The sequence below is a fragment of the Dromiciops gliroides genome, chromosome 1 (assembly GCF_019393635.1).
Source record: "Dromiciops gliroides isolate mDroGli1 chromosome 1, mDroGli1.pri, whole genome shotgun sequence".
Lineage (NCBI taxonomy): Eukaryota > Metazoa > Chordata > Mammalia > Microbiotheria > Microbiotheriidae > Dromiciops > Dromiciops gliroides.
The window spans coordinates 26618015-26640649 of NC_057861.1; the positions used below are offsets into that span (position 1 = coordinate 26618015).

General features: G+C 43.2%; 1 protein-coding gene across 2 annotated transcripts in view; it reads left to right on the plus strand.

Moving 5' to 3' along the window:
- Window positions 1-12862: 12862 nt before the first annotated feature.
- The window catches only part of SLC8B1 (solute carrier family 8 member B1), a 33844-nt gene continuing 24071 nt past the window's right edge, over window positions 12863-22635 (plus strand). For both annotated transcript variants that reach the window (XM_043975407.1, XM_043975408.1), the window contains exons 1-2: window positions 12863-12948; window positions 15982-16206. In XM_043975407.1, the coding sequence (XP_043831342.1) occupies window positions 16042-16206 (165 nt within the window). In that variant the 5' untranslated portion in view covers window positions 12863-12948; window positions 15982-16041. The remainder of the gene's footprint in view (window positions 12949-15981; window positions 16207-22635) is intronic.

Below are 22635 nucleotides of genomic sequence, written 5' to 3' on the forward strand. Positions count from 1 at the left end.
AGAATGACAATCATCAACATAGTTCAAGACTCTGCTTCTTTTGCCATGGAAGGATATATATTTTACAGAAATGTAGAAGTAAGCAGCAAGGTATTGATATGAGTATTGGGGATTTTAGATATCGGAGTCAAAAGTGTTCTGAATTCACTCAGAGTAATAGTATCAGTTCAGAGGTTACATAGGATTTCTATGCTATTACATCTACATTTTGAAATTAATGGTATGGGTTTATTTTTATAGAGATTTTCATGCTTTTGAGATTGTATTTTATACTTAGTTTTTAAAACGAGGAGAATATTTGTAAAAGCTTTTTATAGTCATGTGATCAAGTTTATATTTTATAATACTCTTATTAAGTTCATATTCATTTAGATTTCCCTAGTTTGAATTTCATTGTCTTTTATTGTTCCATGTGCATTTTTTTTCTATTTATTCATCTCTCTAATTTTGAAACATTGCAAGATGGTTTTGATTTCATAATACAATGTTAATTCTAGGAGTATTGTGCTCCCATATTCTGAGTTGTTTGTTTTTGTTATTTTTTCTCAACTGATTATTTGATCAAACTCTTTAAAGTATTTCCTTGGCAAATTGGTTGCCATGGCAAGTGTAAATTGATTCTAGAAGTATTATTTTTGATAAGCATATTCCAAAAAAAAAAAAAAAAGAGGGGAACATTTGTAAAAGTTGTCTTTGAGATTGTGTTGTGCTTTAACTTGTATTTAAATATGTTCAGATTTTTCAAAAAAGTAATTGTATGCTAAGTAAAAAAAAAGGTATTATTTGAAATTGTTGCATAATTATATATTATATTCTGAGTCAAGATGTATTCACATTTTTTGCAATCATTTATTATCCTCAATTTTTAAATCCATATGAGACTTGGATTATGGGAACTTATCATTTAAGACATTAATTGCCTTTATTCTGAGTTATCAGATGCCAGTTGGCCAAGATGCCATCCAATCACAAGAGGAATACATGCAAAGAGCAGACATTGAACTGTTACATGAGGGGAGACATGCACGAAGTTAAGGTATGGCCGAGGGAATGGCTTTTGACAAATGTTGAGGTTGGATTCTCTTGGTTTAATATTTTATTTTATTTTTCCCCACAATATTGTACAGATGGCTGGAAGTATTCATCCCACCCATCTCACTTCTACACCTGGCTTCTATGCTCCCTCCTATATGCCTGATGCCATGGACATCTTAATCCCATGGATCTGATTAAGTCTGACTCAGTTTCCTCCAATATGTTCGGTGGCATGGACATATATTCCATCCACCTATTTTAAGCCTGGCATACTGCATGGACAGTATATACTGCTCAAGTGTGGGAGTGCTCATATCCCATCATTTCTCTGTTCTTTTATGGTAACCCCCATAATTATCTCAGGTGTCATGATAAATAACAGTGTTGAATTTGGCCTTGACACCTGTTACCAATTATATTAGATTTTTAAATTTCTCATAATGGCATGAGGATAATTAGGCAGATGATGCAAAAAGTGATGAAACAGATAAAAATTATTTTTAATAATTAATATTGCAGCAATTGTCTTCTCAATTACCCTCCATAAGGGGGGACTATAGTAAGATTATAATTTTAAAGAGTGTTTCAATTTTTGTTTTATTATATGTTTCATGTATAACAACTAAGATTCTGAATTCCCTTAGACATGTTTTTGAGAACTTTCATTGTTTGATTTGATTATTGACAAAGCTATTTTAAAGTTGTGTTAAGCTCAATTTTGTAGGAAATTTTCCTGGCTGATTACCAGCATCCACACATCAACCCCTGAAAAGACTTCCATTCCACGACTACACCTAGAGGACATCTGAGAAAAGACTTTCAGAGACTTTAAATGAACAGTTTTGATTTGTTGTTTTTGTTGTTTTTTTCTCTTTCTGTTATAATATACACCATCTGTAACATGTATTCTCTGCAGAGGCCCTCCCTTTGCAAGACCAATGTCAAAGCGTCAGTTCATGAGGACAAAAAAAAAAAATCGCCCCTCTGGACAAAACTTTCCTCTCTTCCTTTTCTATATTGTTGTTCACATATTATTAGTTAGCAATAGTTATTATATTCTTTTTACTGTTCCGTCAAGGAAACATTTTGTTTCTTGAGGAACAACAGGGGGGACTGTAACGATTGGAATGATGCCACCTGCTGGATACTTACTGTAGAAGAGTTCTGCCCATGAAGCGAAGGTCTTTGAGGGCAAGACCAGGAGTCTTTTCTTTGGCGGGAGGAAGTGACGCGGACTAGTGGGAGGAGGAAGGAAGAGACTGGCGCTCACTCTCGGGCTCTCTTTCCTCTGGACGCTGGTGGAGAGCGGAGCTAGAAATGTGCTCTCCCTTTAATAGATAGGAATCTAGGCCTTTCTCTCTCTCTTTACCAAATTCTTCTTTTCCTTAATAAATGCTTAAAAGTCTAACTCTTGCTAAAGCTTATAATTTATTGGCGACCACTCATTAGATATTTTAGACAGACTAGCTAGAATTTTAGCCCTTAACATCAGGTTCTCATCTTTTTTGATGAAGTTCAGATAGAAGAGGTCCTGGAATAAGTCAATATTCTGTTACTATTCTTTTACATTTAGTGCCTGGCACATAGTAGGCACTTACTAAGTGCTCATTCACTGACTGACCAACTGTTCTTTGAACTGTTGTACATATAGTATATCATTGTTAATCTCCATCTCCTTCACCTCATTATTTCTTTTTCTTTCTTTCTTTTTTTTTTTTGGGTGAGGCAATTGGGGTTAAGTGACTTGCCCAGGGTCACACAGCTAGTAAGTGTCAAGTGTCTGAGGCTGGATTTGAGTTCAGGTCCTCCTGAGTCCAGGGCCAGTGCTCTATCTACTGCGCCACCTAGCTCCCCCACCTCATTATTTCTTATAGGTCTGACACTCTGATTTTATATTTCTATGGGTACACTTGGCCCTCCATCTTGATGCTCCTCCTCCTCCTCCTCTCCCCTGCCTCAGAGTCCCTCTTTCCCTTCTAGATTCAAGCACTCCCATCTATATGAAACTTTTCCTGATCCCCCCAAATGCTAATGATGCCCTCTCCCTTCCTCCCAAACTCCCCCTGTGATTATTTGTATTTATTCACCTCATATTTATGCTGCATATATTTATCTGTGTACTCACTCCCTCACTCCCTCCTCCATTAGAATGCAAGCTTCTTTTCTCCTCTGGCCCCCTTCCCCCTTTTCTCTGTATTTTTGTATTATTTTAAAAAATATTTAGAAATTCAAAATATTTTACAATTTAAATAAATACATATTTAAAATATTTTTATTTTAAAGTTTTGTTATTACATCTCTGTCATTTCTGGAATCATTCTTTCTCCCATTGGAATTTACCCCTTTCGACAAAGAAAAACAGGCAAAAACCACACACCAGGAGGACAATGTGGACAACATTCAGAAGTGTGTGTGTGTGTGTGTGTGTGTGTGTGTGTGTGTGTGTGTGTGTGTGTGTGTGAGGGGTGACAACAGGCTTCCCCTCCCCACTCCACTTCCCCCAGGAAGAAGGAGGTGCTTTATCATCTGTCCTAGAACATTGCTAACTTTTCACTGGCCCAGACTTTGGCTCCCTCTCAGGGACCTTTGCATTCATACTGCTGTAATCATTAGGTGTGTTCTTCTGGTTGTGTTTCTAGCATTCTGTGTTTTTGTTTTTGTTTTTTTTTTGCGGGGCAATGGGGGTTAAGTGACTTGCCCAGGGTCACACAGCTAGTAAGTGTCAAGTGTCTGAGGCCGGATTTGAACTCAGGTACTCCTGAATCCAGGGCCAGTGCTTTATCCACTGCGCCACCTAGCCGCCCCTCTAGCATTCTGTGTAATTCAGACAAGTCCTTGTGGGATATTTGGAAATCTTTGTATTCATCATTTCTGACTGCATGATGATATTGAGTGTATATGCATGTGTATACATATATATATATATATATATATTGGGCTGTGTGTAAATATGTATTATATGTGTGCCTATATGTATAACATATATATATGCATATATATATACATATATACATATATATACACATACTGGCTTTTGAAGAGACAGAGGAACCAGAGACCAAATTGCCAGCAGTCACTGGATTATGGAGAAAGCAAGGGAGGCCCCAGAAAAACACCTCCTTTTGCTTCATTGACTATACTAAAGCTTTGATTGTGTGGATTACAACAAAATGTGGCAAGTGCTCAAATTACCAGATCATCTTACTTGTTTCTGGAGGAACCTGTATGTGGCCTAAGAAACAACAGTTAAAAACAAACATGGAATAATTGATTGGTTTAAGATGGGAAAAGGGCAAGGCTGTATATTTTCACCTTCTTTATCTACAGAGGACATCATGTGAAATGTCAGGCTGGAGAAATCAAAAGCTGGAATTGAGGTTGCTGGGAGACATATTAACAATTTCAGATATGCAGACAAATACCATTCTGATAGCTGAAAGTGAAGAGGAGTTAAGAAGTCTCTTCTCCTTCTTCTTCTTCTTCTTCTTCTTCTTCTTCTTCTTCTTCTTCTTCTTCTTCTTCTTCTTCTTCTTCTTCTTCTTCTTCTTCTTCTTCTTCTTCTTCTTCTTCTTCTTCTTCTTCTTCTTCTTCTTCTTCTTCTTCTTCTTCTTCGCAATGAGGATTAAGTGACTTGCCCAGGGTCACACAGTTAGTAAGTGTCAAGTGTCTGAGGCTGGATTTGAACTCAGGTCCTCCTGAATCCACCTAGCTGCTCCCTAAGCCTCTTGATTAAGGTCAACGAGGAGAGGATAAAAACTGGCTTAACATAAAAAACAAACAAACAAAGAACTTGGCAACTGGTCCTGTCACTTCCTGGCAATTAGGAGAAGAAATGGAAGCAGTGTCAGATTTTATGCAGTTACCTCTTCCACATCGCATATTTCCCCACTGAAGTTTCGATGTATCACCAGTCCGCATAAGAAATTAAATAGGAAGGGGTGGGTGGGGGAGCTTTGTGGAACCTGCAGACAACATGTGAAATCTTGCAGATGACACAGAAAAAGTTTAGAAACTCAGAAATGCATAAAACATACGTATAGTATTCTATAATATCAACCCAAATTTTATAATAAGATACTGTAAATACCCCATTAAAAAGAAAATATTCAAACTTCTTCTCTGGAATGAGGGGAAGGCCAAAAAAATTTACATAGATTTTTCAGATCTTGGGGGGGGGCACCACACCCTAACACTTGCTATGTGGAAGGGATAACTGTATTCTTGGGCCCAAAGATCACTGCAGATGGCAATTGAAGCCATGAAATTAGAAGGTACTTGTTCCTTGGAAGGTAAGCTATGGACAGCGTATGAAAGAGCAGAGACGTTGCTTTGCAACAAAGGTCCATAAAGTCTGTCAAAGCTATGGCTTTTCCAGTAGCAGTGAATGGCTGGGAGAGTTGGGCTCTAAGGAAAGCCGAGTGCTGTAGAATTGATGCTTTCAAATTGTGGAGCTGGAGAAGACTTTTGAGAGTCCCTTGGACAGCAAGGAGATCAAATCAGCCAATTCTTTTTTTTTTTTTTTTTTTTTTTTTTTTTTGGGGGGCAATGGGGGTTAAGTGACTTGCCCAGAGTCACACAGCTAGTGAGTGTCAAGCGTCTGAGGCTAGATTTGGTTTTGGTTTTTGTTTTTTTGGTTTTGTTTTTGTTTTAGTAAGGCAATTGGGGTTAAGTGACTTGCCCAGGGTCACATAGCTAGTAAGTATTAAGTGTCTGAGGCCGGATTTGAACTCAGGTACTCCTGAATCCAGGGTTGGTGCTCTATCCACTGAGCCATCTAGCTGCCCCTGAGTCTGGATTTGAACTCAGGTCCTCCTGAATCCAAGGCTGGTGCCTTATCCACTGCGTCACCTAGCTGCCCCCAAATCAGTCAATTCTTAAAGAAATTAATTCAGAGTATTCACTGGACAATCAAATACTGAAGCTGAAACTGAAATATTTTGTCCACGAGATGTGAAGATGGGGCTCATTGAGAAAGATCCTGATGTTGGGAAAGATTGAAGGCAAAAGGAGAAGGGGACGGCGGAGAATGAGATGGATGGATGGTGTCATGGAAGCAATAAACATGAGTTTGACTCTTTTAGGGGGGGGATGGTGAAACAATTGGGGTTAAGTGACTTGCCCAGGGTCACACAGCTAGTAAATTTTAAGTGTCTAAGGCCGGATTTGAACTCAGGTCCTCCTGAATCCAGGACCGGTGCTCTATCCACTTCGCCACCTAGCTGCCCCCAGACATGAGTTTGGATAGACTTTGGGAGAGAGTAGAAGACGGAAGGGCCTGGCGTGGCTGTGGTCCATGGGGTCACAGAGTCAGACCAGACTCAATAACAACAACAAAATGTATATTATAAGTGTGTATTGTTGAATATTAAAATATAGCTTTTGTATCTGCCTGCTTCCTACAAACAGATCAGAGAAATGATGTTTAACTTCTCTTACAAATTAATAAACAGATCAGAGAAATGATAATATCTTATAATATCTCCTGCTAACTAGAAAGAGAACATGATATATCTGCCTGTCTCCTACAAACAGATCAGAGAAATAATGTTTCATTTCTCCTACAAATCAGAGACAGACAGAAAAAAACATAATATCAACTTAATATTTTATTGTCTCAAGAAGAAAGATAACACAACACATGATCATGTGGAGACTCCCCTCCTAAGAGAGAAGCTCGGGGGACTCCCCATTTCTGAGGGTATATATGTTTTTAGTCCACTGATTACAGGGCATTGTCAGTTTCAATGGTATGATACAGAAATCAACCCAGAAGCAAAAAGGAGTTTAACAATTTCAGTTATAACAAATATGGAGGAAATACAAAAGCATCATGATAAGATTACAGGATTCCAAAAAAGGGTTTGGCAAGGATGAGGACGCCAAGATGTCACCATAAGATAGAGACTTACTATCCTGAGGGAAAAGAAGTCACTAGGTAGGGTCTTTTATCTGCCAGCTATCTGGGTTCAGTTTGGAGTTCAGTTAAAGGACATTTTGCTCCTATTAATCCAGGATTTCAGAAAACTCCTTTAGGATAATAAGGTACCTCCAACAAATCCAGGTGATCCATATATTCATATTAACAATATATAATTATGCAAATATATTAAATATGTATCTATGCTTTTATAAATACACTATAGATGCATGCATTTATATGTGTGCGTGTATTTATACACTATACATATATGTATAATTTATAATACAATATGTCTACCTATACATGTTTATATATACTGTATGTGTATCTATGTATATGTATACAATACATATATGTTCATATGTGATTTATATATGGTGTTATATGCTTTTTTATATACCATAGATGTGTATTTATACTTTTTTTTTTTTGCAGGGCAATGAGGGTTAAGTGACTTGTCCAAGGTCACCCAGCTAGTGAGTGTCAAGTGTCTGAGGCTGGATTTGAACTCAGGTCCTCCTGAATCCAGGACTGGTGCTTTATCCACTGTGCCACCTAGCTGCCCCCTGTTTATACTTTTTTGAAGGGGACCAGTGACATCATGGGGTGATGTCTTGCTCATGCCCAAACTAGATTTAAGAAAAGCACAAAGTCACCAGCTTCACTCTCTCATCCAGAGCCATCAATGTCCAGTGACAGGACCAAAGTCAAGATGACTGGGATAGCCCGGGATGAGGTGTCTGACCAATCTCTAAGCAATGCCTTCAGCTTCCTTCAAGGCCGTGGGAATAAATTGTTCTCGTCTGCCCATTCCCTTGAGGGAAGTTTTCCCATGCTTGGGGTAGACATACCCCGCAACTCACCTATGGGTTTGAGATCCATCTTCTGCCTTCAGCCTGGTTTAGTCCCATCTGCCAAGTTGGTTTACCTGAGCGTCACCACTGTGCATGCTATAGCCTTTTACAGCCACAGGTGAGAGCTGAGTTGTGTAAAGGTAGACACCAAAGGTGGATGAGCAGCCCTGAAAAGGGCTTGGTGAGTTCTCACACAAGAAGTGTTTGGGGGGCAGCTAGGTGGCGCAGTGGATAAAGCACCAGCCCTGGATTCAGGAGGACCTGGGTTCAAATTTGACCTCAGACACTTGACACTTACTAGCTGTGTGACCCTGGGCAAGTCACTTAACCCCCTTTGCCCCGCAAAAAAACAAAAACAAAAAGAAGTGTTTGACTTCTCTGAACACCCCATATACTCCATATATTTATACATACAGTATGTGGAGATAGGTATTTATGTATAACATGCATGTAAATGTGTTTATATATATCACATGTATACATATATGTGTGTTTATCTATACCATGTGGTGATAAAGGTATTTATGTGTATATGCATGTATTTGTAGATACTATATACATGATTCCAAAGAGGGTCACAGTCAATCATGACTAAAACTACTGAACAATAATAACATATTTGTTTACATATACACACATGATATATACACATTATATAGATACTATCTATGTGTGTATACACTATATATTCATTCATTCATTTATCTGATTGTTTATTTATTTATTTATTGCTGGGCAGTGAGGGTTAAGTGACTTGCCCAGGGTCACACAGTGTCAAGTGTATGAGGCTGGGTTTGAACTCAGGTCCTCCTGAAATCAGGGCTGGTACTTTATCCACTACACTACCTAACTGCCCCTACACTATTTATATACTTACTATGTCCACCTGCATATATCTGTGTGTGTGTGTGTATGTGTGTGTGTGTGTGTGTGTGTGTGTGTATACACATATATAATGTGTGTATATTTTCCCTGGATTCTTTCAGACACAGCTCAGGTGCCCTCTTCTGCAGAAGGTCTTCCTCATCCCCACCACTGCTAGTGCCTTCCCCTCCCCCCCAACTCCCCTCCGCACTAGTGACACTGGCCTCCTTGCTACTCCTCATAAAAATAAGACACTCCATGTCCAGACTCCAAGCCTTTTCCTGGGCTATGCCCATGCCTGGAATGCTCTCCCTTCCTCCCTCTGTCATTTGGCTTTCTTGGCTTCCTCCAGGTCTCATTGAAAATCCCACCTACTTCAAGAAACCTTTCCCACTCCTCCTGAATCTTAGTGCCTTCCCTGAGACCATGCCCAGTTTTTCTAGTGTACATCTTGTTGGTACATAGTTCTCTTTAACGTTTCTCCCTCTGTTAGACTGTGAGCTCCTTGAGGTCAGGGACTGTCTTTCTTGTTTCTTGTATTTGTATATCTATTGACTTAGTGTGGTGCCTGGCTCATAATAAGCACTAAGCAAATTGCTTTGTCTGAGGATTAATCCATCAATAAACTTTTTTTTTTTGGCAGGGCAATGGGGGTTAAGTGACTTGCCCAAGGTCACACAGCTAGTAAGTGTCTGAGGACGGATTTGAACTCAGGTACTCCTGAATCCAGGGCCAGTGCTTTATCCACTGTGCTACTAGCTGCCCCCTCATCAATAAACTTTTATTAAGCACCTGCCATGTGCACACAGTTGGTGCCCAATAAATTCTCGTTGCTTTACCTTTCACCTCCTCTGTTCATTTATTTTTATTTTTATTTTTGCAGGGCAATGAGGATTAAGTGACTTGCTCAAAGTCACATAGCTAGTAAGTGTTAAGTGTCTGAGGTCAGATTTGAACTCAGATCCTCCTGAATCTAGGGCTGGCACTTTATTCACTACACCACTTAGCTGCTCCCACCTCCTCTGTTTGTATCTTGTATGTATATAGTATCAACAGGCAATCAGCTTAGGGGAAGCTTTGTCTTTGACACACTCAGGGCTTCCTGCATGCTCTGAGTCCAGTGTTTCTGGAAAACAAGACAAGTTCAGAGAACCCATTAACATCAGTTATTTCCGTGTTATCTCCCCAGTTAAAAGTAGGAACTTCATTTCCTTTTTGCTCTGATTCTTCTTTCACAGCATGACTAATGCAGAAATATGTTTAATGTGATTGTACATATATAACCTAAATCAGACTGCTTGCTGTCTTGGGGAGGGAGGGAGAAAAATGTGGAACTAGAAATCTTATAAAAACAAATGTTGAAAACTAAAAAAAAAAAAAGTAAGAACTTCAGTGTTTGCTCTTCCTTAATATACCTGGCAATTTGTCCAGTGTTTGTTACACAGTAAGTGCTTAATAAGTGTTTTGTCTTCCTACACCCTCCAACTGGCTGTTTCTGGTTTGTTTAGTTTTTGGGGAGCCACAGCCATGATTTCATTGGTGCAGGAAAGTCTCTGTATCGATTCAGGTGGCAGCCTGCTCTGCAACATAGAAAGGTCTTGGAGATTTGCCCAGATCTGGCGCTTAGAAGTGACATGCTTTATCTGGGGTCACACAGCCAGTGTGTGTCACAGGCATGACCTTAGCTTGGATCAGCCAGACTCCAAGGCTGCACTTCCTCTCCTCCTCACCACCTGCCTTTTCTTGGTTATCTTTGCCAAGTTTTAGGCTGTGGAAGTGGAGCCTCCAAGCCATTTTTAGTGGTTTGGAGCATAGTTTTTACATGGCCGTCAAAAATTTAGAACTCTACGTGAGTTCAAATCCGGCCTCAGACACTTGACACGTACTAGCCGTGTGACCCTGGGCAAGTCACTTAACCCTCATTGCCCTACAAAACAAAACAAAAACAAACAAAAATTTAGAACTCTTTTGAAAACTATTCACATACTTTGACCTTTCATCTAATGGGAGCCTGCCTGCGTTTAAAAAAAAAAATGACTAAGCATTTATTTTCTCTCCCTCTCACTTCCCCCCAACTGAAAAATTAAAAAAAAAAATGAAAACCCTCATAACAATTATGTGTGATCAAACAAAACCAATTCCATATAGCTGGTCATGTCTCTGGCAGGTAGTGGGTAGGGTGATCCCTCATCACTCCTCCCATGACAGTGGTTGGTCATTGAATTAATCATATTAAGTTTTTCTTTTCAAAAATATTATTTGTTTTTAACGTTCTTTTTTTTTTTTTAATTTGAGATCTAAATTCTCTTCCTCCTTCCAGCGCCTCCCCCACCCATGGGGAAGGCAAGCAAGGTGATATTAACTAAACATGTGCAATCATGCAAAACATAGTTCTTTAAATTTTTCAAAGTTCCTTTTCTCTATGTTGCTGTCTTTGGATAAATTGTTTTCCTAGTTCTGCTCTCTTCACTCTGCACTAGCTCTTTCCAATTTCCTCTGATACCATGCGTTTTGTCCTTTTTTATGGAGGAATAATATTTCCATGACATTCATCCACCATAATTCGCAATGCCTTTCTCCCATAAGAGGACACCCCCTTTAGTTTCCAGTTTGGGGATTACTATGAAAAGAGCTACTATAAGTCTTTCTGTACATATGGATCCTTTACTTCCCTTAGGGGTATAGGCCTCATAATGGGTGTTGGGTAGAACCTGTTACCTTCATTTTAATTTCTCTAATTATTATGGACCTCTTGTTCTTGTGGGTATTGCATTTCTTTTTCTGAAAACTGCCTATTCACCTCCCCTTATCATTTACTTATTGGGGAATGGCTCTTGGTCTCATACTTACATATCTTGCTTATGAGACCTTTATCAGGAAAACTTGCTACAAACATCTTTTTTCCCGGTTACCTGGTCTCCTAATTTTTACTCTATCAGTTTTGTTTGTATAATTTTATATAATCCAAAATGTCCATTTTATCTTCTCCAATCTCCACCTCCTGGCTTCTCTGTTTTCTTTTAAGTCTCCACGCAATTCTACTTTCTTCAAGAAGTCTTTCCAGGTTCCCCTTGATGCAAGTCTTTTTTTCCTCTGAGATTATCTCCAATTTTTCTTGTATATATTTTGTTTGTCTGTAGTCGTTTATATGTTATCTCTAAGGGCCATTTGCCTTTCTCTGTTCCCAAACCTTAGTACAGCAACCTGCCAAATAAATGTTTGTTGAAAATAAATAAAAATACAGTGAAACATTAAAACATTAAAAAAAGTTTGTCTACTTCTCTATCCCTCCTTCCCCTTTCCATAGATCAAAGGATAATTTCCTCCTTGTTCCCTAATTTGCTTAGGATGTCACCTTTGAAATCCAAGTCTTGTATCCACTGGAATATATCTTGGCATATATGTTTTGACGATGACTACTTTGTAGTATACTTTGAGACAGAGGGCTACTGTGGTCTGCTTCTTTTAAAATTAATTTTTACTGACGGGTTTTATTTTTATATCATTTATTTTTGAGTAAATCCCTTCTCAGGACCGCCCCGCCCCGCCCCCCAAGCCATCCTTTGTGACATAGGAAAAAAAAACAAACAGCGGTTCAACAAAACTAACACAACTGAGTATAACTGTGTAGTCAACAATCCACACCCCTACCCCATCACCTCTAAAAAAAAGTGTATGGCGGGGGGACTCCCAATTCCCCATTTCTTATTCTCCCTGCATTTTAAAAGAGGAGCTTAGAAAAAACATCCCAAAGTGTTTCAAGTGCCAAAGGGACAATATTAGGCACTTCTAGATAGGGGGAGGACGCGACCTTGCGGTCTATACAGAGCCCTGGGACTGCCTCTCCCTCTCTCCTCCCAAGCCAGAGGTTGCCCCCCCTCATCCCCAGGAGCTGGACCTAGACCTAGACCTCCCAAGTCTCCCCAACTAGCCCGAAGATGTTACGAGAGGTCCCCCGAGGGGGCGGGAAAGCTCGCCATCAGCCTCTGGTCTATACACTTGCTTTCTGAACCTGGAGGCCAACTGGCAGCGCGGGCGGGGGGCTGAGAGCGCGGGGGCGGAGCGAGCTCGGCCAAGTTGAAGGTCGTGCGGCGCGCGGGCCCCCTTTAAGGAGTCGGGGGAAGGGGAGGTGAGGGGGTGGGACAGGCCTGGAGGGGAGGGGACTGGGCCGGGCCGGAGGCGGAGGAGGAGGAGGAGAAGGTAGCGTCGGCAACTGAGCGGAGCCAGCCCATGCGGGCGGGGCAGACTGCGGGCCGGGGGCCCTGCGAGCCGGAGGTGAGCCCTGGGACCCGGGGGTGGGGGTGAAGATGGGGGTGGGGGAGGGGGAGGGGGAGGGGGGAGATTCCCTTCTAGTGTGGGACAGGGGGGCCGTCCCGGGGAAGCAGGGTTACAGGGGGCCAATCCGTCTCCAGTGGGATGGGGGGACAGGACGTGAGCTTCCCCCAGTGGGGGTGAGCCCCGCTTCTTGTGAGAAAAGACAGAAGGAGGGCATCCCTCAGTGGGAGAGAGGGAGTGACTTCCCTTAAGTGGGGGTGGGCCCCTCTTACTTGCGGGGAGACAGGGGGTGGATACTCCTCCCAGTGCGGTGGGAGGGAGGTAAGCCTCTCTTCTTTGGGAGGAGACAGAGGTGGACACCCCTTCAGTGTTATGGGGGAGAGTCCCCCCTCCAGGGGGAGGGGGCGAGGGGAAAGCGCAGAAGGTTGTACTCCCGTCTGGTGGGGGGAAGAGAGAAGAGGGACGGCGTGGGACGACCCTTCCATTAAGGAGCATTGCTGGGGAATCTGGCTTGGGATCCCGGAACGGAGATAAAGTAGTTTCCTTCTCCTCCTCCTCGGGGCAAGCGCCAGGGAACACCCCACTTTGACTCGTTTGCGGGTTCGCCCAACTTGGAGCCCTGGGAGCTGCCTCAGCCCCTCCTCCCCTCCCACCCCGCCCTCTTTGCAAAAGCCCTGACTTAGGGGAAGCTTGGGGACTGGGGGTGTGGGGGGGAATGGCAAGAGGGGGCCAGGAGTGGCCTTGAAAGGGGAGACTCCTCGGACCCAACTCTCATCCCATTCCCAAAAGACCACGCCCCTGCTGGAAGTTGTCTGAACCCCTAGCAGAGACTCTGGGAATTCATTCCTGGGGAATGTCAAAATAATTTATCAAGCGTAATCAGCTTGGGTGGGTAGTCCCCCTCGTGCTAGAGGAGACCTTGAGGATTTTCTAAATCTGGGGTCCCTTGGTCAGCCTAGAGAGACCTAGGGACCCCTTCTCAGAAGCCTGTTTTTCAGTGTCTAAGGCAAAATACACAGGATCACAGAGGTGACCAATTATATTGAAATATATTTATCCAAATAAGGTTTGTTTTTAAAAGGGGGGGGGCAGCTAGTTGGTGCAGTGGATAAAGCACCGGCGGTAGACTCAGGAGGACTTGAGTTCAAATCCAGCCTTTGACACTTGACACTTATTAGCTGCGTGACCCTGGGCAAGTCACTTAACCCTCATTGCCCCGCAAAAATAAAACAAACAAAAAACAAGAACGAAAACAAACCAAAATAAAAGCTCCTGAACCCCATAAATCCACTGCTCTCCCTCTCTAGCTCTCTTTTCATTTTACAGAGAAGGAAACTGAGGCGCAGAGAAGGGAATTGCAGGAGACCCTGAATTAAAGGCAGAGCCAAGACTAGCCCTTTAGTCTCCTGTGGCCCTATTCCAGGGCTCACTCAGTATTAGGTTTGTTTTCTGAGGTTCCAGTCTCAATGGGCAGCTAGATGGTGAAGTGGATAGAGGGCAGGGCCTGAAGTCAGGAAGACTCCTCTTCCTGAGTTCAAATCCAGCCTCAGACACTTACTAGCTGGGTGACCCTGGGCAAGTCACTTTACCCTGTCTGCTTCAGTTTCCTCATGAGCTGGAGAAAGAAATAGCAAACCATTATCTCTGCCAAGAAAACCCCAAATGGGGTCACAGAGAGTCGGACACGACTGAAAAGTGACTAAACAAAAGTCTCATTAGTACCCAGCAGTACCCATATGGCAAACAGACTGGTTGGGGTGACCTTAAAGTACAGTTAGGAAACCAGCAGCCCAGGCAAGTGAATCTTCTGAAAGCCTGCAGTCAAGTCACTTCTCAGACACAGACTAGCGGTGTGGCACTTCAACTCACCCTGTAATTCCTCCCCAAGAAATACACAAACAAACAAAAAAAACCCCCAGTGGATTCCTCTGATAAGCCTCTCTTTCATTTGGGGCCTTTAGGGGCAGGGCTCTGCCCTCAGGGAGTTTGCCGTCCAGTTAGGCATACCTTTCCCTTCTAGGCTCCCTTTCACTTGTTACCCCTGTAATGTCCTATCCCTTTCCATGCCTCCAAGGGGCCGGGGCCTTAGGGAAGCTTTGACTACATTCCACTCACAATATAGGTGCTTAATAAGATGTTGGATGGTAGGTCAGTACACTGGGGTGAGTTAAATACTTTTTCCAGGGCGGCCATCCTGTTGTGAGGAAGGGAGAGTTGACTTGGGGCTTGGTGATCAAGTTCGGCTTTCTGGAAAAGGAGGGTCACCAGGGGGTCCTGGAGGAGAACTAGTTATTGGACAAGAATGATTGGAAAATAAGGCTTCAAATCCTGCCTCAGATGCTTGATAGCCCTGTAGTCCTGGCCAAGTCATTTAACATCTTTGTGGCTCGATTTCCTCATCTGTAAAACGAGGGGGTTTGGGCTCCATGGTCTCCAAAGTTCCCTTTAAGTTCTCAAAAAGGCTTGGGTTCAAATCCTATCTCATTTACTACCAGTGTGAGACCGTGGACAAGTCAATTAACGTCTCTGTGTCTCAGCTTCCTCATGTGTAAAATGAAGGGACTGGGGCTGCATGGTCTCCAAGGTTCTTTCCAGGTTTTAAAGCTCTGATCCTGGAAATGAGGGGCACCTGGGAGGTGTGGGATGCGTGCTGGGCTTTGGATACAGGAAAACCTGAGTTCAGCCCTTGTGTTGTGTCACGGCAGAGCCCAGGGGGCTGGGATACTTAGGGACTGAGGTGGCTGGGGGGCAGGGCAGAGCCCAGGGGGCTGGGATATTCAGGCTCCTCCCAGGTTCCCAAAGCAATATAACTTGTAGAGAGAGGGTAGCAGTTTGTGGTCACCCGAAAACACTCTTTTTTCTCTTCATCAGGAGATTGGGAAATACTGAGGTCCCTGCACATGATTTTTTTTTAAACCGTTTTTCTGCTTTTTAGAAGAGCAGGAGGGTGTGTGTGTGTGTGTGTGTGTGTGTGTGTATGTGTAGGGGGACTTCTTTCTGTTGTCCACAATATTCTCTTCTCCCTCTCCCTAGGCTGTTAGACCTGCCGGCTAGTGGAAGTTGAGGGTCTGGTCTCCAAGGATCGGGATTGGCATGGAGGGCAGCCGGGCCCTGAGCCACCTCCAGCTGCTGAGTTGGCTGTGGCTCCTGCTGAGACATGCATCACCTGTGCAGGGGGCTGGCCCAGCTGCCCAAGGGCCAGGAAACCCAAGCCCTCTAGCTGTCCAGGAAGGGGTGAATAGCAAGGTGGACCTGGACGTGAGTATTGGGGGGCAGGGAGGGGTGGCTAGATGGTGGCCCAGGAGGAAATAGTGCTGACCCTCCCCACAAACCCAGGACTTTACAAGGTGGGGGTGGGGGTGAGGAAGACACTTTGTAAAACTTCAGGTGTTATAGAAATTGGGATGATTATCATCCACTTGGGTCTGGACTTGGAGGAGTTCGCATTTAGAGAGAACTTTAAAGTCTGTGGAATGCTTTACTTCTTATTTGATGCTCACAACTACTGGGTGAGAAGGTCACTATTATGATTTTATGGTATTCTGTGGTATGAAGTAGATGCTAATATGATTTGACAGATAAGGACACTAAGGCACAGCCATGCAGATAATGTGTGTCTGAGGCAGGGTTCAAATTTGGTCCTATGTACTGTCCACTAGAGAGATAGATGCTATTTTCTTACCCATTTTATAGAGTCAGAAACTGAGGCTCAGGTAGGCTTAGGTAAGCTGTCATACAGCTACTAAGTGTCTGGGGTCAGATTTGAACCCAGGTCTTCCTGACTTCAAGGTTCAGTGGTCTATCCACTACAGCACCCTTGCTTGTACTAGGTAAAATTAAGTGACTTGGCCAAGGTCACCTAGGTGATAAGCAGTAGAGATGGGATTTGAACCCAGTTCTTTTTGATTCCAAATCCAGGCATCTTTCCACAGTATCATTGCTCTTATCGCTATATTTCTTTTTTTGTGGAAAGGGATCTATGTATTTGTTTGCCTGTTATTCCCCGCTTCTCTCATAATAATCATAATTGTAATTAACATTTACATAGCACTGCCAGGCACTGTGCTAAGCGCTTTTCAAATAGGATCTCTCATTTCATCCTCACATAGGCATTTAATAAAGTCTTGTCAGCTTGGCTTGACATCAGTCAGTCAGGAAGCATTTATTCAGTATCTACTATGTGGCAGCCATTGACCATACAAGTACAAAGAATGAAACAATTTAGCACCTACTGTGTGCTAGCCATTGGCCATATAACTACAAAGAATGCAGCAATTAAGCACCTACTGTGTGCTAGCCATTGGCCATACAACTACACAGAATGAGGCAATCCCTTCCCTCAAGGAAACACCTTACATTCTGTGAGACATGAGGCTTCCTAACCACCTTGGATACCTCCAAAACTGGCAATTCATTTCCCCAAAACAATTGTGGGGGGCAGCTAGATGGCGCAGTGGATAGAGCACCGGCCCTGGAGTCAGGAGTACCTGAGTTCAAATCCGGCCTCAGAAACTTAATACTTAACTAGCTGTGTGACCCTGGGCAAGTCACTTAACCCCAATTGCCTCACTAAAAAACAAAAACAAAAAACAAAAAAAACCCAATTGTGGCTACTGCCTCCTTCTCTGGGTTACATGGGAGACATCATGGCATTGTATATAGAGTCCCGAACTTGGGTTCAGAAGAGTTGGGGTTTGAATCACACCCCAGAGACTCCCTAGCTGGGTGAGCCCAAGGAGGAGGTTGGGGTTTTCCTCTCAGAACCTCAGTTTTTTTCATCTCTAAAATGGGCATAGTCTCACTCATACTACTGATCCTTGTAGGGAGTGAACAGTGAACATTGTGAACCTTAAACCGCTTTGTACACCTGAGTTGTTAGTAGGTGAGAAAGATGAGGTGATTGTAGGTCCCAGCCAACCTTGAGAGGTCCTACAAGGTCCCCATGCAGGCTTTTCCTTGCTGTTTGTCTCCCCATATACCTCCTCCAGTCTGGTTTAGAGGTTGCTTGCACATTAGAACGTAAGATCCTTGAGACCAGGGACCCGTTTTTTGCCTTTCTTAGTATCCCTAGTTACCTCCACACCAGACTGGAGGAGGTATGAACCACTACAATCCGATGTCCCTCAGTTTCCTCACCTGTCAGATGGGAATATGCTATTTGCATTGTCTCTTATGGTAAAACATCATTCAGCTGGTTGGTCAACAAGCATTTATTGAGTACCTACTATGTTCCGGGCACTGTGTTAATCATAAAGAAAGACCAAAACCCCCCCCACAAACTGCCCTTGCCTTCAGGGAGTTCACAATCTAATTGTTATCATATGAGGGCTTTGAACTAAGTCTGGAAGTAATCCAGGGACATTGAGAGGGGAGAGTGAGGAGGGAGACAATACTAGGCTAAGGGGCAGCTGATGCCAAGCTGTGGCATCAGAGGAGATGGAGGAAGGGGGAAAGAATTGCTAGATCCTATCTCCTGTAGGGGCGTGCTGGGTGGTAGTGTTTGTCCTTGGTTCTAAGAGGACCAAGAGAGATTGACATTGACTCGTGCGTATATTGGATTGAAGTGAGGCAGAGTTGGACAAAGTTGCCAACCTCATTTTCTCTCCCTAAGTCATTGAAGTCCAGTGGCAGGACAAAATCGGTATGACTGGCGATGGCCTGGGTATCTTTGATGAAGCCCTAAGTGCTTCATCAAAGAGCCTGCTTCAGCCGCCTTCAAGGCTACTGGAACAAATCCTTTTCATCTGCCCATTCCCCTGGGGGGAGTTTTGTTTGGGGTAGACACCCCCATAACTCACTGACAGGTTTGAAGACCATCTATTACCCTCAACCTGGTTTAGTGCCTCTGCTGAGCTGTCTTACTGGGGTGTGGCTGATGTTCATGCTTCAACTTCTTGGAGCCACAGGTGAGGGTTGGGTGAAGCAGGTGGGGGATGTTAGGTGTAAGAAGACAGGAAGAACTTTTAATGCCAAACAGAGCAGTTTCTATTTGATGATGGATGTAATTGGGAGCCACTGTGGTTTCTTGAGTAGGGGGTGGGTGGGGTGCCATGTTCAGACTTCAGCTTTCAGAAGGTCACTTTGGCAACCTGGTGGAAGATGGATTGGAGTGCGGGCAGAGGAATCTTGAGGCAAGGGGATCAACCAGAAGGCTCTTGTAATAAGTCTAGGTGACATATATAATGGGTACCATATTGGCCGGCTTCTCAATGGATTGGGGGGCGGGGAACTGGAGGAAGGGAGAGAATTTGGAACGCAACATTTATTTTAAATGAATGAGAAAAATAAACAAACATGATTTTAAAATAATTTTTCATAATTTTAAAAATGACCTAGGTGAGAGGTGATAGGGATCTGAATGAAGTGTGTGAGTGGAGAGTAGACATAGACCAAGGATGTTGTGAAGGGAGAAAATGACAGGAGATTGGAGAAGTATGGGGGGAGAGAGCATGAGGAGTGTGTGGGGGGGATCCCAAGGCTGGGAGCTGGGGTGACTGGTAGGATGGAGGTACGCCTTAGAGCCATGGGGAAGTCAGGAAGAAGGGAAAGGGGGGGCGAAGGGAATGAGTTCAGTTTGGGACAGATTGGGTGCTCAGGGAGGGCATTGACTTTTTAAAGGCCTGGCTTTTGTTTTTCTCTATGCTCTGTTCCTTATTACCTGTGAGACCGTGGGCAAAGGTCACTTCACTTCTCTGAGCCTATTTCCTCATCTATAAATTAAGGGGTTTTAGCCTGGGCTAGTAACCTCTCAAGTCCCTCCTGCTGGGCACCCACATCGGCAGTGTAAGAAGGGAGGAAGTCAAGGCAGGACTTGTCCTCTTTGGCCTCTGGGGAGGATCAGGCAAAGTGAAGAGGTTAAAAACTAACTGGTTGGGGAGCGTCTGGAGGAGGCAGTTGGGCAGCTTATAGAGATAGCTAGTTGGTACAATGGGTAGAGTACAGGGCCTGGACCTGAGTTCAAATCCATCCTCAGACACTTATGAACTGTGACGGCACTAGGCAAGTGACATCACCATTGTTTATCTTAGTTTCCTTAACTGTAAAATGGGGCAATGCCACCTACCTTCCAGGCTTGTTGCGTTTAACACAATGTAAATGTAAGCCATTGTTAGTATTTTAATTTTTTATTAATAGCACCTACCTCCCAGGGCTGTTTTGAAGATGGGATGAGATAATAATTATAAAGTGAATTAAAATAAAAAACAACACTTAGCACAGTGCTTGGCACACAGTAGGTGCTATGTGAATGTAAGCCATTATTATTATTATTTTTTAAAAACTTTTATTAATAGCATCTGCCTCCTAGGAGGATGTTGTGAGGGTCAGATGAGATGATAATTATAAAATGCTTGGCATTTAGGTGCTATGTAAAAATGTAAGCCATTATTATTATTTTTTTTTTTTTGGTGGGGCAGTGAGGGTTAAGTGACTTGCTCAGGGTCACACAGCTAGTAAGTGTCAAGTGTCTGAAGCTGGATTTGCCAAGCCATTATTATTTTTAAAAAATTATTAATAGCACCTTCCTCCCAGGAGGATGTTGTGAGGATCAGATGAGATAATTGTAAAGCACTTAGCACAGTGCCTGCCACATAGAAAGTGCTTAATAAATGCTGTGTTCTTTCCATCCCCTTCTGGTGATCAGCCTCCGTGGGTCCTCTGAGCTTTAGGAAGTCCAGATAAGCCATGGGAGACTTTGGGGGTGGGGGAGAAGAAAGAGGGATAGGGGCCTGAGCTGGGGCAGAAGCTGGGCAGGCACCAGACTGTTTTTCAAGGCTCCATCTCTCAGCCTGGGATGGGCCTCTCCCTGGAGATTCAGGGAGATGACAGGTCAAGAAAGAGGATGTGTCTCCACGCTTCCTCTGAAGGCATTTCTCCTCTGAAGGTCTCCTTCCATCTTCTGGGAGAGGTCTCTTGGGCACCAGGGGCTGTGGTCTTGATGATCATTTGAGAGAGGAGACTGGCTCAGGACATGGGGTGCCAGACTCAGGAGTAATGGGGACCACCATCCATTGAGATCCCTGTGGGTACAGGTTGACTTAGAAAACTACATATTAACATTATCTGTGTTTTATTGTATTTTTATTTTTCTTAAATATATTCCTGTTCCATTTGAATCTTGTGCATCTGCATTGTGGCCCCAGGGCTGTGTGTTTGACACCTCTGGCTTGAAGGGTTCCTCAGAGAGTATCTGAAGTGGGATTTGAACCCATGTCTTCCTGATTCTAAGTCTGTAGACTTCTCTTTGCCTTTCCTATTTGCAAATATGAGAGACAGAGACAGAAAGAAAAACAGAGAGACTGAGGGAGAGAGGAATAGAGAAGAGAAGAGAGAGAAAGGAGAGGAAGGAGAAAAGGGGAGAGAGAGAGGAAGGGAGAGACAGAGGGAGTGAGGAAGAAGGAAGGAGAGAAGAAGTAGAGGGAGAGAGAGGAAGAAGGAAAGGGAGGGAGACAGTCAGCACCTACTATGAGCCAGGTGCTGTGCTGGATGTGGGAGGTACAAAGATAGAGATGGCCCTCAAAGAACTTAATTGCATGTACCCAGCTAATAGCTAACATTTATATTGTACCTACTATGTGCCAGGCCATGTGCTAAGTGCTTTACAGTTATTAGCTTATTTGGTTTTTGTTTTTTTGTTTTTGGTGGGGCAATGAGGGTTAAGTGACTTGCCCAGGGTCACACAAGCTAGTAAATGTCAAGTGTCTGAGGCTGGATTTGAACTCAGGTCCTCCTGAATCCAAGGCTAGTGCTTTATCTACTGTACCACCTAGCTGCCCCCAGTTATTATCTTATTTGATCCTCAGAACAGCCCTGGGAGAGAGGTGGCATTATTAGCCCTGCTTTACAGATGAGACAAATAGAGGTTAAGTGACTTGCCCAGGGTCATAGAGCTAATAAGTGTCTGAAACTGGTTTTGAACTCAGGTCTGCCTGACTCCAGGCCCAGGGCTTTATCCACAGTGAGAGGGAAAGGATAAGGCCTGGACTTTTCACTTGTGTAGCTTGAGGAACTCCGAGTGAGGAAACTCACTCAACCAATGCCAGTCAGCTAGGTGGCAGAGTGGATAGAGCCCTAGGCTTGGAGTCAGGAAGACCAGAGTTCAAATCCAGTTTCAGACACTTATTAGCTGTGTGACCCTGGGTAAGTCACTTAACCACTGTTTGCCTCATTTTCCTCATCTGTAACATGGGGATAACAGTAGCACCAAAATTCCTGGGTTGTTGTGAGGGTCAAATGAGATGATATTTGTAAAATGCTTTGTAAACTTTAAAATACTATATTAAAAATATTACTAGATGTGTGGCCCTGGGCAAGTCACTTAACCCTCATCGCCCCATGTAAAAACAAACAAACAAACAAAAAAGATAATGGGTGTTAAAAAAAATATTATGTGATAATACAGTGCATGTTACATTATAAAATGCTAACTGTTGGTTCTCTTCAGCTTCATAGTCTTAGAGAGTTGCCTAGCACACTGAGAAGTGATTTCAGGTTCTCATAGTTAGTATGTGTCAGATTCAGGATTTGAATCCAGTTCTCTTTTGGCTTTAAGGCGGGTTCTCTGTCTACAAAATGAACACAAGGTAAAAGGAATAGCATCCTCTGGAACCTAGCTTCTTCTTTTTGTTTGTTTGTTTGTTTGGTTAGTTGGTTGGTTTTTTTGGTGAGGCAATTGGGGTTAAGTGACTT